Raw genomic sequence first — 16,373 nt, forward strand, 5'->3', positions numbered from 1 at the left:
CTCACTCAAGATGGCGGCCGGGAGCCTTCAGACCTGGCAAGGCGCCGATTGGACGAAGCCCGGGGACTTCCGGAAGTTGGCAAAGGCGACGGCGTTGCGGCTCCGGAGTTCTTGCACGTGGATCGTTGTTCGGGTGGGCGAGATGGAGACAGCCCCCACGCCCGGCAAGGATGGGCCGCCCAAGACGGACAGACTTCAGGCCAAGAGAAAGGTAGAGAAGGCCGGGACGGGTTGGAGGTTCGGGACGGGGGCGACGCAGTCCGACGAGGGCGTCTGATCTGCTCTTAGAAACCGCGGCGGTACTGGGAGGAAGAGACCGCACCGATCGCCGACGGGGCCTCGCCAGGGCCTCCGCGTAAGAAGAGGAGGAGTCAGGAGGCCCGTCCCCAGAGACCAAAGGATAGCCGTGTCTCCAAGGACTCTCGGATCTCCAAGAAGCCCTGGGTCCCGAGGAAGGCCCGTGATCAGAAGAAGAGGCCACAGCGCAGCTTGTCGGGAGTGAGCCTGGGGACTTGATGGGATCGTGGAACCAGGCTCCTTGTGCTTTGCCAGTGAAAGGTTTGGGGACACCCAGAACCTGCCAGCTAATTGCCACTTTCCTTCCCCAGGCCCAGGACCCATTCCCAGGCCCTGCCCCCGCCCCTGTGGAGGAGGCACAGAAGTTCCGTCGTATTGACAAAACCCAACAGGTCAGGAGGACTTCTTGGAGTGTGGGGTTGAAGTCTTTTGTGGAGGTGGATGAGACTGGTCCAGGAGGCTCTCCTGTGACCCTGCATGGTCTCTGGTCCTTCCACTTCTCTCCCACCAACAATGCTATAGCTCCCACATTCGAAGACCAAAACCCGAAGCAAACTGGAGGTGGCTGAAGCCGAGGAAGAAGAGGCAAGTGTCCGAGCTGCTCGTTCTGAACTCTTACTTGTTGAGGAACCTGGGTAAGTGTATCCTACTTAGGGCCTTGCCCACCTCAGTTTACTGACTTCTCATTTGTATGTGGGCTTGCTGATTTCATATTGAGAAGCTTTCCAGTATTCCATTTTGGCTTTTAGGTTTCTAGAAGGGGAGGATGGGGAAGACACAGCAAAGATACTTCAGAGTGACATTGTGGAGGCTGTGGACATTGCAAGTGCTGCCAAAGTGAGTCTGAGGAGGAAAAGGGTAGTCCATGAGTACAGCCTCAAAGAGGAATGGAAACTAGCTGAGTGGTTTACTGAGGGGAAGCCATTCTTTTCTTGATTTTTTTTTTCTACTCCTCTTTCTCAGCACTTTAATTTGAATCTTCGACAGTTTGGACCTTACAGACTGAACTACTCTCAGACTGGGAGGTAAAGTTTAATTCTGGTGGTTTTTTTTTTTTCTTGTTATTTTTTCTTATTTTGCGTGTCAGTCCGGGAGCTTGAACTAAGGACCTGGGCACTGTCCCTTAACTTTTTCACTTGAGCCACAGATCTACTTCCTGGGCTAGCTTCAAAGCACAGTCCTCAAATCTCAGCCTCTTGAATAGCTAGGGTTACAGCCATGAGCCACCAGTACCCCTCCTCTTTTTCTTTTTTTTCCCTTCCTGCCTGCCTGCCTTCCTTCCTTCCTTCCTTCCTTCCTTCCTTCCTTCCTTCCTTCCTTCTTAACTTCTTTCCTTCCTTCCTATCTACCTACCTTCCTCTCTCTGTCTCTCTCTCTTTTTCTTTCTTTCTTTTTTGGTGGTGGTAGTGATGGGACTTGAACCGAGGGTCTTGTTCATAATAAAGGGGCTGAGCTACTTTCCTAACCTTCAGTGACTCTTGAACTTGTCATGTTTCCTTAACCTCAGTGGCTATGTTTAGGTTGTTGATGAGGAGATTGAACATCTGCAGGAACATGTCTCCTTTTCCCTGGAGAAAAGCTGGCATGGGGACGATCTCAAAGTATTTGAGTCACAGTGCTGCCTTGCATTCATACCATGCCTTTCCTTCATCTCCAATAGACACCTGGCTTTTGGAGGACGTCGGGGTCACGTTGCTGCCCTTGATTGGGTGACAAAGAAGCTCACATGTGAAATCAATGTCATGGAGGCAGTACGGGACATCCAGTCAGTGTCATCTCTGTTGTTGGTCAGTGGGGGTGAGAACAGCCATTTCACTGATTGACGGCCTGGGATCCCATTTCCCACTGAACCACTCCTTCTTTTCCCCAGGTTTCTCCATTCTGAGGCACTCTTTGCTGTTGCTCAGAACCGCTGGCTTTACATCTATGACAACCAGGGCATTGAGCTTCATTGCATCCGCCGCTGTGACCGAGTAACACGGCTTGAATTCCTGCCCTTCCACTTCCTTCTGGCCACAGCTGTGAGTGGCCATGGAGTATAAGAAGAGATGGCAGTTCTTGGGAATCCCTTTTTGCTCTAGGGCTTTGATAGAAGAAAGACAAGATAGTCTCAAAACTCAGTTATTCTCTCTTGTTCTCAGTCAGAGACAGGGTTTCTGACCTACCTGGATGTGTCAGTGGGGAAGATTGTGGCAGCTATGAATGCTCGGGCTGGACGGCTGAGTGTCATGGCTCAGAACCCTTATAATGCTGTTATCCACCTTGGACACAGTAATGGTGAGTCCTGAGGTTTGTTTTTTTTGGAGGAAAACAGTCCTTGAGATTGACCTCAGGACCACTCAAGCTTGCTAGGCAGGCCTCCCATCACTTAAGACATATCTCTCTAGTTTCTTTTCTGCCTTGATCATTTTGAGCTCAGCAAGCCTGGGCTGCAGTCCCTCCAGTTTGTGCTTTTCTATGTCACTAGAGATGACATAGAAATCTCTAGATGACTAGAGATTTTCCTAGCTACAGGATGAGATGGAGTCTTGTCAACTTTTGTTTTTTATGGTCCTCAGGCTTGAACTCTGGGCCTGGGCACTGTTCTTGGGCTCTTTTTGCTCAAGGCTAGGATGCTACCACTTGCACTATAGTGCCCCTTCCTGTTTTTTCTGTGATTAATTGGAGGCAAGAGTCTCATGAGCTGGGAATGTGGCTTTGTGGTAGAGTGCTTGCCTAGCATGCATGAAACCCTGGCTTCAATTCCTCAGTACCACATAAATTGAAAAATCTGGTGGCGGGTAGGAAAATGAAGAGACAAACATGAGAAGGGGTAACAATGTACAAGAAATAATGCACCCACTATCTGACAAATGTAACTGTAACCCCGCTGTACATTACCCTGACAATAAATTAAAAACTAAATAAACTGAAAAAGCCAAAAGTGGCACTGTGGTTGGAGTGATAAGAGAGCTAAAGAAGCTCAGGGACAGTGGGCAGGGCTGGAGTTCCAACCCCAGGACTGGAAAAGAAAAGTCTCTTCTGCTGCTCAGGCTGGATTCAAGCTGTGATCCTTAGAGCTCTGCCTCCTAAGTAGCTAGGATTATAGGCTTATGTTACTGTGCCTAAGTTTTCCCTCCTTCCCTCTCTCCCTCTCTGTGCCAGTCCTGGTGCTTGAACTCGGGGCCTGCGCACTGTCCTTGGGCTTTCTTCAAGGCTAGCACTCTACCACTTGAACCACAACACCACTTCCTGCTTTTCAATGTATGTGGTACCAAGGAATTGAACTGGGGTCTTTGTGCATGCTAGGCGAGCACTCTACCATTAGGCTAAAGTCCTGGCCCTCTTGCTTAACTTTTTGCTCAAGGCTGGTGCCTCTCTCTACCACTTGAACCATGTCTCTTTCCAGCTTTTTGTTGGTTAGCTGGAGATAAATCTCAGATTTGTCTTTGCATCCTTGCTTTGAATGTTGATCATCAGGTCTCAGTCTTCTGAGTAGCTAGGATTTACAGATGTGATCTATAAACCACTGGTCCTTGACCTGTTTAATGATCAAGGTATTATGCTGATCATTCTAATTCTTTTCTTTCAGGTACTGTGTCTTTATGGAGTCCAGCTGTGAAGGAGCCACTGGCAAAGATTCTTTGTCACCGTGGTGCGGTTCGAGCTGTGGCCATAGACTCTACAGGCACGTAAGTCACTTGTTTGAAGATGAGGTATTGTGGCCATGAACTGCACTTTGGCTGCTGAGCATCCTCGTTACCACTGACCACTCATCTAAGTGTGGTCATGTGACTGAACCTTTTATTTTTATTTTTTGGCGCTCGAGCTTGAACTCTGGGTCTGGGCAATGTTCCTGAGCTCTTTAGCTCAGGGCTGCCACCCTACCCCTTGAGCCACAGCATCACTTCTGATTTTCTTGAGGTTAATTGGAGATAAGAATCTCAGAGACTTGCAGGGCGTGGTCTGTAATCCTAGCTACTCTGGAGGCTGAGATCTGAAGATCAAGGTTCAAAGCCAGCTTGGGCACAAAAGAACCTGAGACTCTTATCTCCAATTAACCTCTAGAAAAGAGAAGTGGGGCTTGGCTCAAGGGTAGGGAGGTAGTTTTGAGCTGAAGAGCTCATGGACAGTGTCCAGGCCAAGTTCAAACCCCATGAGCCACCAAAAAAAAAAAAAAAGACTCAGACTTCTCAGCTTCCTGAGAAGCTAGGATTACAGGTGTGATCCACTACTCCTGGTATGACTTAACCTTTGTGTGCCAGTTCCTAATCCTGAGTGGGGATGTGAGTCTACTTCAGGGTAAAGATCCAGAGAATAAAAATTTTAGGCTTTGCTTAGCCAAGAGCTAAAATCACAGGTATTATATAGTTACTTAAATAGCAATAGAAAAAGTAATTGTTAAAAGCTCTTTTAGGGGGCTGTGCGTAGTGGCTCATGCCTGTAATCCTAGCTACTGAGGAGGCTGAGATCTGAGGATGGCAGTTCAAAGCCAGCCAGTCCGGGCCCTAAAGTCCAAGAGATTCTTATCTCCAGTTAACAACTATAAAACTAGCGTTCTCACCTAGCATGTACAAAACCCTAGGTTTGATTTCTTGGTACCATATAACACAGAAAAAGCTGGAAGTGGTGTTGTGGCTCAAGGGTAGAGCACTAGCCTTGAGAAAGCCCAAGGACAGTGCCCAGGCCCTGAGTTCAAGCCCCAGAACTGACAAAGCAATATTTTAAACACTAAAAATTTAAAATATAACAACTAAGTATAATATCCTTTGAATATTAGGTTTGTTAAATTTAAATGATTGGACCCTCTCTTTTCTTTATTTTTTTTGTCGTGGGGCTTGAACTCTGCCTGGGCACTGTTTTTGAGGTCTTTTGCTCAAGGCTTACCTCTTGAACCACAGCTCTACATCTGATTTTGTTCTTAATTGGAGATAAGAATCACACTTTTATCTCTAGACTTTTTGCCTCAGCTTGGAACCTTAGATATCACCTTCCAGAATAGTTAGGATTATAGGCATTAGCCATTGACACCCAGATACTTTTCTTTTCTCCTCCCTCCCTCCCTCCCTCCCTCCCTCCCTTCCTTCCTTCCTTCCTTCCTTCTTCCCTCCCTCTCTCCCTCCCTCCCTTCCTTCCTTTTCTTTTTTCTTTTCTTTGCAGTAGTGGGATTTGAACTCAAAGCCTTTCAGTTTTTAGCTTTTTGTTCTGCCCCTTGAACCGTGTCCAGTCCATCAGTTGGCTGGTTAGATAAAGGTTAGACAAACTTTTCTGCCCCTGTGGGCTTCACACTGTGATTCTGAGATCTCACTTTTTGACTGGTGGGTGAGTCACCAGTGTCCATGACTCATCCAGACTTTCAAACTTTATTGTTAATATGACTCTCAAGGTAACAGCTTGAGGCTGAGTTCATTCAGATTACTGTCAAACAAAGGCAGGTGACCACCAACTTACTGAGCCTTTCAGGTTACTAAGACCTGTTGGCTTCTATAATTGTATCTTTGGGAATAAATGATTTGGCTCTGCTCTTTACCTTCTAGCTGTGCTAGCTTGGCTCTGGAGAGTGAAGAGGCTTATCTAAAGCTTTCTGTCTTTTGTGCACAGATGCTTGGGTTAGCTACTGTGCCCAGGGCTTGATCATTTACTCTACTGTGGTTCCCGACAGCTCTGGTCTATCCCAGCTTATCCCTGTCTTCATTGGCAGCTCTTCTGGCAGGTCCTTCAGGCTTAGGGTGAAGTTGGCCTTTTTGCTCCAGATGCTTTCTGAAGGATATGGTTGGATTGGCTTTGTCAAGTCCAAGTTGTTTGTGAGTTCAGTAGTCTTAGCAGTGTGATCTGGGATGCTGTCTGGTTGCCGGGCTGGTATATTTCCCTGTATTATATGTTGGGGAGAACCTGTCTTTGCCCTGGTGTTGAGCCATTGGTTTGCTTAAGGCTGTTGCTGGACCCCACAGATACTCCTGGTTTGCACTGCTGGCCTTTTTACTCAGATTGCCTTGTCCTCTTGTGTCCCTCATGACTCCCAAGGTGAATGTCTTTCATAGTAACTCTTTATTCCCCTCCTGGGTCACAACAAATGCCCAAAAGAAATTCATTGGCTCTTTGACAACATGTCCTCTGGCCTGGCTAATTCCACCCCCCGCCCCACCTTCTTTCTCTGCAGAGCAACTTGAACATAGATCTTCCAATCTCTGAAAGTAATACACTTACACAGGGCATTATTCTTTGAAATTCGGTCATCCATGTTGCAGGGAAAGCAGAGAGAGAGTGAGCAGAGTTGTCCTTTGCTACTTCTTTGCTTTTCTTAAGTTGATGTTGTCTCCATCTTGTGATTTGTCACTTACAGCAGCATTGTGCTAACGAGCAATGACTCCTTAGTTGGACTTTAAGGAAATCCTCTTGATTTATCATGCTTGCCACATTTTCCACCAGTTTTTCAATATACCTCTACTTCTGTATTACTGTATCTACATTGGTGTTAATGTGTCTTACTTGCTCTGAGCACTGTCCAGATCCCACTATTCTAGAGAAGTCTTTTTTTTTTTTAACATGTTATTAGCATTTATTAGTTGTATAAAGAAATCTCTCTGGCCAGGAGTTTGGCCTAGTGGTAGAGTGCTTGCCTAGCATGCGCGAAGACCCAGGTTTGATTCCTCGGTACCACATACATAGAAAAAACTGGAAGTGGTGCTAAGGCTCAAGTAGGTGTGCTTGCTCTATCCTTGAGAAAGTTCAAGGACAATGCTCAGGCCCTAAGCTCAAGCCCAGGACTGGCAAAAAAAAAAAAAAATAGTCGTCTCTGACGACTGCATCTGCTCTTTGCTGAGCTGCTCTATTGCCTGTATGCAGTGTAGGACATCATATTTAGGTGTAGCCTGACATGTTGAAGAAAAGTAATAGCCCTGGTTGAGTGCTGGTGGGGTGGCTCAAGCCAGTAATTCTAACTACTCAGTAGGCTGAGATCTGAGGATTGTGGTTTGAAGCCAATCTAAGCAGAAAAGTCCCCACTTCAGTCTTCTTATTTAGAGTTATGTGACACTTATTGGGAGAATTAGCATGATGGTAGAGGATATTACTAGTGTTTTCCTCCCTCTTGATGTGGACACCTGGACCTGGTCACAGGCCATAGTAAAAGTTGTCGGTTGTAGGGCTTGAACTCTAGGCCTGGGCACTGCTGTCCTTGAGCTCTTCAGCTCAAGGCTAATGCTCTACCACTTTGAGCCATAGTATAGTACCACTTCTGGTTTCTTGGTGGTTAATTGAAGAGTCTCATAGACTTTCCTGCCTGGACTGGTTTTGAACCATGATCCTCAGATCTCAGCTCCTGAGTAGCTAGGATTACAGGCATGAGCCACCAGAGCTTGGCGAGGCCTTAGTAAATCTGTCCTGACAGATGAATTGATTTCTTCCTCTCCCAGGTACATGGCTACCTCTGGACTGGACCACCAGCTGAAGATTTTTGACTTGAGAGGGACATTCCAGCCCTTGAGTGCTCGGACCTTGCCCCAGGGAGCAGGGCATGTGGCCTTTTCCCAGCGGGGACTATTGGTTGCAGGCTTGGGTGACGTCGTCAACATATGGGCAGGGCAGGGCAAGGCCAGCCCACCTTCCCTGGAGCAGCCCTACCTCACCCACAGGCTCTCAGGCCATGTGCATGATCTTCAGTTCTGTCCATTTGAAGATGTGCTGGGAGTTGGGCACAGTGGGGGAATCACCAGTATGCTGGTCCCTGGTAAGTGGGCCAGTGGACAGACAATGCAGCAAATGACAACTGGATGAAATCTGTGTGGGCCTGAAATATTTGGGTGGGTAGGGGAAGGAACATGGTTAGGCTGGAGCTAAAGCATTGGGTTATTCCTTGTCATTTCACCTCCCCCCCACCCCCCGCCCCAAAAGGGTCTGCTGAGCCCAACTTTGATGGCCTGGAGAATAACCCATACAGGAGCCGGAAACAGCGCCAGGAGTGGGAGGTGAAGGCCTTGTTGGAGAAGGTGAGCTACCTGCTGGAGCCAGTGTTTGGCTTCAGGCTGTTTGGGGGTGGGGGAGGGAGAGAGAGAGGGTGGGGAAGAAGACGCTCTTAGTGATCTCACATCTGGGGGTTTGGAAGAGTAGGGTTTGGCAGTCTCCCTGACTTTTGTGCCTTTTTGGTGTTACCTTCCTGTGGCTCATTAACCCATCCCTGTCCCTCTGTGACTTTCAGGTGCCCGCAGAGCTCATCTGTCTGGACCCTCGAGCTCTGGCAGAGGTAGATGTCATCTCTTTGGAGCAAGCAAAGAAAGAACGGATAGAAAGACTGGTATGGAATAGCATCTGAGCACCCAGATCCTTCTCTTACTCTACATCCCTCCCTTTACCCTGGTCCTGTCCCAGGTTGTATGTCTCAGAGGTGGTTGTTACTAATTTCACTCTGGTCCACAACCTCAGGGCTACGACCCAGATGCCAAGGCACCCTTCCAGCCCAAGCTGAAGCAGAAGGGCCGCAGCTCCACAGCAAGTCTGGTGAAAAGGAAGAAGAAGGTCATGGACAAGGAGCACAGGGTAAAGGAACTTTGGGGTTGGCCTGGCCTCCCAGTCTACATCCTTCTCCTGCTTTTATGTCAGATCTGGGGCTAGAACTGAGGATCTGGGCACTGTCCTTGGGCTTTCACAAGGCTAGTGCTCTTCCACTTGAACCACAATGCCACTTCCAACTTTTTCTGTGTATGTGATACCAGGGAATTGAAACTAGGGCTTCTGTGCATGGTAGGCAAGCACTCTACCACGAGGCCACGCTCCTGGCCCCTTTTATGTCAGATCTTATTAGCAGCCACTGATAACCTCACCCTGTGCCCCCTCACTTGTTTCTAGGACAAAGTCAGGCAGAGTCTGGAGCAGCAACAGAAACAACAGCAGAAGCAAGAAAAATCCAAGCCCACAGGAGCCCGGCCATCTGCACTGGACAGATTTGTGCGCTGAGCCAAGGCTCCGGAGTGGCCTGGGAACCACCTCTTCCTAAGATCACCTGTGGGGAATTAACTGTTTCCTGGAATGAGGAGATATGTGTCCCTTTCCCAACTGTGTGGACAATTGGCTCCTTGGGTGGGTTGGTATTAAAGAAAAGAAGTGTCTGGGCGCAGTGGTCAGGCGCGGTGGCTCACGCCTGTAATCCTAGCTGCTCAGGAGGCTGAGATCTGAGGATTGCGGTTCAAAGCCAACTGGGGCACTAAAGTCTGTGAGACTCTTCAGTTAACCACTAGAAAACAGGAAGTGGTGCTATGGCTCAAGGGGTAGGGTGATAGCCTTGAGTTGAAGAGCTCTGGGACAGCCCCCACACCCAGAGTTCCATCCCCATGACCAACATTAAAAAAATTTTTTTTTAAAGTTTGTTTTTGGTAATATGCCTCAAATGTCCTGTGGACCTGTACTGTCCTTTGCCAAGCATAGGACTTTCTAGACCCAGAGGGGCCAATGTCTACGCTCGATTTCCCTACTTCAATTACCTGTGGCTGTTGTCTGTTCAGGACCTTCTTCCATATTGCATTCTCTGCTCTGTCCCTGGGGAGTGTTCTTACCCAGTAGGGTTGGCCCTTCAGTTTTCCTAGGTATGACTTGGGGGGGGGGGGTTCTGGTGAAGACAAATGGCACTTGAAAAGGTGGAGAAACAAGTTTTATTGAGGGGCACATACCTCTCTTTTCCCGTCTTGAGGTAATGGAACATTGCCAGGATTTTTATCATTGTATATTTGGTGACCGACTTTGGGGCTGGCAAACCAAATTCCTAGCTCTTGTCTGGAGACAAACTCTGTCTAGTATGAGGAAGTTCATCGGCTTCAGCCAACAAGAGCCCTTAGGGCCTGGGAGAGGTCCTGGTGCTGGCTGGACAGGTGGCTCCTTACTCCTCTGACAGCTCCAGGCACTGGTCAGCTATGAAGCCAGGCCATGACCCGACACCTCATGATGCCCAGTAATCCTTGAAGCCAGGAGCAAAAAGGTGCAGTTCTTTCCCTGTGTAACCCGTGCACCAGCTTCCAGACTTCCTGCATCTTCCAGGGATCCAACTTGTGGGATGTCAGCAGGAATTTCCCATAGCAGCATCTGTCCAGGGGGTAGTGGGTGGCACCGGCCAGCTTGACTGAGTGTGTTGGGGTGAGGCCTCCTCGGCGTGCACTTACCCCCACAAACACGTCCTCTAATGGCAGAGGAGGTGCTCCACTGGCCACCTTGAGTATGAGCTGCACAGCAGAAGTTGACAGTATGTATCCTGTACCTGAGGCATATGGTGGAAAAGGACCCCAGCTATCAGGCCACTGTTCCTCTGACACTCTGTGCCGGCCTCCTGGGGTCCGAGAGGGGCTAGCCCTCCAGTGCACTCGGCCAAGGTACAGGAGGGGGACTTCATTTCTCCTTGAGGCCTGGCCTCCTTCCTGTTCCTTTATAGCCTTGGTCTTTCTGTGGGGCTCCAGGCCTCTGTCCCATCTGTCGGGAGGGCCCCCTCTCAGAATCAGTTCAGACACCAGTTCAGGGATATTGACATAAACATCATCGTCTGTCTTGAGGACATAGCGGGCCATGGGGCAGTGTTTGTCTGCCCAGTTCAGCCCGCTGAGGGTCTTGAGGGTGAGGTTGCGATAGGAATCCTGGAAGGCAGCCTGCAAGATGTCTCCCTTGGCCACTGACTCCTGGGCCAAGTCATTCTCTTGCTGCCTGTTGGGTTCTCCCAGCAGGAAGAGGGTCTGCACCCGGAGGCCCTGTGCCTCATGGAGCCCACCCCACGAGGCCCGAATAGCATTCCTTTGGTTCAGATTCTCTGGAGCCGAGCACACCAAAATCAGCAAGAAAGGTGGGGCGCCTGGAACCCTGCAGGCCTCCACGTTAGGGATCAAAAGGCGGGGCAGATCCAAGGGTGGTCCTGGTGAGGCAGGGGCTGGGAGGAGAGATGCCAGTGAGAGGCTCAGCAGCTCCTCCCCGATCCCAGAGGGCCCAAAGAGCGTCCACAGCATCACTAAGAGCAGGGAGGCAAGTAGGAGGCGGCGGAAGAAGCTGAGGGGCATGGTGTAGCCAGCGGAGGGAGAGGGCAGTTAGAAGAGAGAAGCCTCTACCCTGGACTATCCCAGCAGGATGGGTTGCAGCCGGCAAGCACTGGCGCTCATTTGCCTGGGGCCAGCCGGGACCGTTACCTGATAGGGAGCAGGCGACCCACCATGCTCTTGCTCTTTGAATGAGGACCGTTATCTCAGGGTTGGCGGGTGGCCCAATACGGCCTTGCTCAATGATCCGCCTCCGGGCCCCGCCCACTCCCATCACTCCCTCGTACCGGAAGTGACCCGACTATGCACCGGAAAACCACCTTTCTGCTCATACGTCACTTCTCTAGGCCAAGGGAACTTCACATCCGGGTACCTGATCGCCCCAATACTCTAGACCGGAAGTGGGGTTACGGCAGAGCACTAGCCTTGAGTACAGAAGCGCAGGGACATCATTCAAGCCATGTTCAAGCCCCTGTAACCAGGGTTTCGACCCATAACCCACCCCCCATCACGCAGGCCTGGAGCTGAAAAGCAACTTCTGGGGCCCGGGAATTTGGCCTGGTGGTAAACTGCTTGGCTAGCAAGCATGAAGCCTTGGGTTTGAATCCTCAGTACTCCGTACACAGCTGGAAACGGTGCCATCGCTCAAGTGGTAGAGTGCTAGCCTTGAGAAAGCCCAGAGACAGTACTCAGTCCCTCAGTTCAACCCCCAGGACTGGCAAATATAAAAAGTATAGTGTAACCTTTGCTAACCGAGGACAGCAACCCACTTGGGCAGTGTTTTGCTGAAGTGATTAACCAGTAAGGGAAATATTGGCCAACAGGCCAATATTCTGCATTAGCAGAAGAAAAAGCACAAACCAAGAAGCCATCAGTATATAAACTATTTATTAACAGAAAAGGCCTACAGACTCATTTCTTCTTGGACACACCCACAGTGCGACCACGGCGTCCAGTGGTCTTGGTGTGCTGGCCTCTGACTCGTAGGCTGCAAGTGAAAAGAGAAGGATCACAAATTTATATATAGCACTTAGAAATGAAGTCAAAATGAAGAATCACTGTTGGGAGTCCAGGTATAGGTGAGAGCACCCCAACTCACCCCCAGAAGTGGCGCAGCCCTCTATGGGCTCGGATCTTCTTCAGCCGCTCCAGGTCTTCACGGAGCTTATTATCCAGACCGTTGGCCAGAACCTGGATTTGGAGTTGAGGGGCATGTTGTTTTAATTCCTGACTTCCTAGACTCATTAATCCCACTCCCCAACATTTATATCACATACCTGGCTGTACTTTCCATCCTTTACATCCTTCTGCCTGTTTAGGAACCAGTCTGGAATTTTGTACTGACGTGGATTCTGCATAATGGTGATCACACGTTCTACCTAGTAGAGGGAACAAGGTGAGGTCTAGATTTTTTTTAGGGGTGGGTCCAATTCCTCTCTGGTCAGGGTTCTCACCTCATCCTCTGTGAGTTCTCCAGCCCTCTTGGTGAGGTCGATGTCTGCTTTCCTCAACACTACATGAGCGTATCTTCGCCCCACACCCTAAAATGAGAAATTTTACTATTAAGACAAACTTTGGTTTCCTTGAAGACCCCATTATACCAAAAGGCCACCAAGGAGAGGATCTGCAATTATCGAGCACATTGTAGGATCCCAGACCAATCTATTTGCCATTCCAAATATGTTCTCAAGGAAAAAGACAACTAAGTGTTCCACAGTAGTGGGTAGTTCTATGCCACGTTATTTATGAGGGGGAGGGAAGATTGCAGGTACCAGGGTTGAACTCAGGGATCCTATGCTTGCTCTGCTATTCTCAAACCGTAACCCAGCTCTTGCTTATTTTGGAGATGGGAATCTTACAGACTTATCCATGCTGGCTTCAAACTGAGACCATCTAAGCCTCAATTAGAAATGAGCGATCTGAGCCACCAGAGCCTGGCTAACTTAGGGCCACAATTCTGTGGGCAACTCGACAAAGTTTTCGTCACCACAAAGACAGAATCAGTAAGCAGGGTATGGTAGCTCATGCCTGTAATCCTAGCTACTCAGGAGGCTGAATTCTGAGGACAGCAGTTGAAAGCCACCTGGGGCACTAAGGCATTCTTATCTCCAATTAACCACTAGAAAATAGGAAGTAGGGCTGTGACTCCAGGGTAGGGCAGTAGCCTTAAGCTGAAGAGCTCAGAGATAGCCCCATGACCCACAAACAAAAACAGAAAAGCATCAGTGTCCAGAAGCTAGGGAGATAATTTCTCCAAGGGTCAAAGTAATGCTTACAGCCTGTAGCAAACATCAGTATTGTACTCCTTGCTGTCCAAACTCAAGCCAAACTGACTAGGATAGTGAAAGATCATTCAATGACTTCAATAGTTAAGAAAACCCAGGTGACAACCACCAGATCAGCAGGGGAAAGGGTTTCAGTGCCCCCCCCAAGGGATGTGGCATGACGCTGATGACTTTATTTTGGACTTTCAATCCCTAGTGCCAAGGAAATAAAAGTTGCTTTAAAACAAGTTTATTTGGCTGAAGATAAGTTTGTGACAACTTACATTTACAAACAGTATGAGCCATGATTAACTTCAAACCATAGCAGCAGCCACCCCAATCCAGAGAAAAGGGAGAAGACTATTCTTAAACAATATAGCAGGCCAGTTGCAGTGGCTCATGTCCTAGCAACTCCAAGGGCAGAGATAGTGAGGATCAGTTTGAGGGTAGCCTAATATGTGCCTGGTATTTCTAAGCAGTATCAGAGCTCAGGCTATCCTGGGCAGGGTAAAAGATCCTACCAAAAAAAGCAAAAGGTTGGGAGATACAATCCAAATGCTAAGAAAGAGTTCTTTTTGCTGGACCTGGGGCTTGAACTCAGGGTCTGGGTGCTGTCCCCCAGCTTCTTTTGTTCAAGGCTAGCACTCTACCACTGGAGTCACACAGTGCAACTTCTGGCACAGAGGAATCGAACCTAGGGCTTTCTGCATGCTAGGCAAGCATTCTACCTCTAAGCCAGACCCACAGCCCAGTGACAGAATTCTTGCTTAATTGTGAGATCCCAGGCACAACTCCCTGAATTGCTAAAGTAAAACACTTCAAGTACTCGAGACACAGCACCAGGCTTTCTTTTGTGTATGTGGTAACAAGAAATTGAACCCTGAAATTCATGCATGCTAAGCAAGCACTCTACCAGTAGGCCACACTGGCAACCTGAATTTTAAGTTGACCCATACAGCTACCCAATTTTAAAGAGGCAGAGGATGTAGCATAAACACTCCTAATATACATCCCTCTTTATTCACTAACATAACACATTTGGTTGACTCCAACCAAATAGGCACTAAATATTAGTACAACATATGAGTGCTGTGCTTCTTGCAGGGCAGAATCAGAACTTGGCAAACTTTACAAATCAAAGCTGGACTTCTCTAAGTAATGAAGACAGGTTTTGTAGACCATCTCTTCTCAAATATATGGTCCTTCTCCTCCTGCCTTCGTCTTCTGAGCCCTAGCATTACAGGAATGCTGTTACACCTCACTTATAAATCCACCTTTGTGTCTATTTGAGCATCCCGTCCAGCGTTCCTTTTATGATCAGTCTCTAGTAAGTTCCTCAAGGTACAAGCAACAGTACTGCCTAATGCCATCAATTCTGAAACTGTACCAAGTATTTTCCTTACTAGAAGCTGGGTAATCCTGGCTATAACCACTCCTAGAGTGCATACATACAAATAGGCAAGACAGACATTTAACTACTTGCAGTTACATGTTTTGACTACCGCCCACATCTGAAATGCCAAAAATCCATTAGGTTTGTGAAGGGAAAAATACCCAATAAATATACAATACCACGCTAACCGTTTCAACACTTGTAACTAGTCAAAATGCTTCTCATTTCAACCAGAAAGCAGCACTGGCTTTCACCTCTAGCACCTGATTAAGCATCCTGCTCACTTCATGCTTGGGTGTCTACTCGGATATCCCTCAAAATAGTCACCTAATATTTAGTGCCCACAAATTCACAGAAACTGATGATTCACTGGGGATAAAAACAGCATAACTAAACCAGGAACAAGACCTTAGAAAATGACAGTTATGGCAAAATTTCATGTATTAGGGTGACCATATTCCTTTCCACATGAAGTGTTTTGACTACTCTCTGGCTCTTGCTTTCCATTTGTGGCAAATGTAGCTAAGGGGATTAGTCATTCACTTAAGCAGTAATGTTTGAACTCAGGGGCTGAGGAGATCTGGGTGAAATTTGTGCCTCTTCAACCTTGTTTGTATAAGCCTTAGGTCTTCGGACAAAGTGTCACAATCCCCACCCCTTACCCTGCTTTACCTTAATGGCAGTGATGGCAAAGGCTATTTTCCGCCGCCCATCGATGTTAGTGTTGAGTACTCGCAAAATGTGCTGGAACTTCTCAGGAATCACTAGAGACTAGAAGTATGAGAGAGAAGTCAGACAACACTGAACTACTAACAACCCGGATGGTCGCTAAGGCCATGTGGCCGCCTCCAACCAGTGTGTGTCACACACACCAAGTCCCGATCCCCGCTCCTCTTAGTTTGGCACACAACTCCTCGGACAGCGGGAACGCGAAACGCTCAAGCGTGACAAAATTTCAACCACTGGCAACAGGACGCCCACTGGCGGTGCCCAAAAGTGTCCTCCGAGTGGTGGAGGCCGGAAGTCCCCACACACGCCTAAACCTTGGCAACCTTCATGTGCCCGGGCAGTGACCCTTCCTTCCATGAGCCCGGCTTTCCCAGAACGGAAAGTTTGGGTCGTCCCTTCCCAGGGGTGCGATCAAAGGCTCCACATACAAAGTTGCAGGCCCCCAATATAGAATGTTCTCGATGTCCCGACAGCAAGCTTTCCCTGTCCCGGTTCCGATGTCGCCGGATCCCAGCGCGGATCCCTAGCTTACCATGGCGGCAGCACCAGCGGCGGCGTGTAGGCCTCCTGTGGAAGAGAGAGCGGAAGTGACGTTCTTCTCTTATATAGCTTCTAGGCGGAAGAGGCGGATCCATAGAGGCTAGGCGCTTTCGGAAACTGCTTCCGCGGGAGCGGACTTCGGAGAGTCCGTATTGGATGACGTAACTT

The 16,373-nt window shown here is 48.6% G+C and overlaps 3 protein-coding genes across 3 annotated transcripts; 1 reads left to right on the forward strand and 2 right to left on the reverse strand.

Annotated features, from left to right (window-relative positions):
• Window positions 1-23: 23 nt before the first annotated feature.
• Wdr46 (WD repeat domain 46) lies at window positions 24-9,633 on the forward strand. The gene is made up of 15 exons (XM_090355917.1): window positions 24-211; window positions 289-498; window positions 609-689; window positions 820-932; window positions 1,047-1,134; window positions 1,261-1,322; window positions 1,958-2,062; window positions 2,168-2,318; window positions 2,439-2,574; window positions 3,869-3,968; window positions 7,692-8,005; window positions 8,170-8,264; window positions 8,474-8,569; window positions 8,698-8,811; window positions 9,121-9,633. Exons 1-15 carry the CDS (start codon window positions 143-145, stop codon window positions 9,226-9,228), a joined length of 1,842 nt encoding a protein of 613 aa, XP_090212043.1. The 5' UTR covers window positions 24-142; the 3' UTR covers window positions 9,229-9,633.
• A 243-nt stretch (window positions 9,634-9,876) lies between these two features.
• B3galt4 (beta-1,3-galactosyltransferase 4) lies at window positions 9,877-11,545 on the reverse strand. The gene has a single exon (XM_090355326.1). The coding sequence runs from the start codon at window positions 11,301-11,303 to the stop codon at window positions 10,173-10,175; it is 1,131 nt and encodes a 376-aa protein (XP_090211452.1). The 5' UTR covers window positions 11,304-11,545; the 3' UTR covers window positions 9,877-10,172.
• Window positions 11,546-12,147: 602 nt separating this feature from the next.
• Window positions 12,148-16,288, reverse strand: Rps18 (ribosomal protein S18). Its single transcript, XM_090355919.1, has 6 exons — window positions 16,198-16,288; window positions 15,609-15,707; window positions 12,734-12,820; window positions 12,557-12,658; window positions 12,379-12,470; window positions 12,148-12,267 (listed from the first exon to the last, which is right to left on the reverse strand). Exons 1-6 carry the CDS (start codon window positions 16,198-16,200, stop codon window positions 12,192-12,194), a joined length of 459 nt encoding a protein of 152 aa, XP_090212045.1. The 5' UTR covers window positions 16,201-16,288; the 3' UTR covers window positions 12,148-12,191.
• Window positions 16,289-16,373: the final 85 nt, after the last annotated feature.

Source organism: Megascapheus bottae, chromosome 22 (genome assembly GCF_031878675.1).
Source record: "Megascapheus bottae isolate mThoBot1 chromosome 22, mThoBot2.hap1, whole genome shotgun sequence".
NCBI lineage: Eukaryota > Metazoa > Chordata > Mammalia > Rodentia > Geomyidae > Megascapheus > Megascapheus bottae.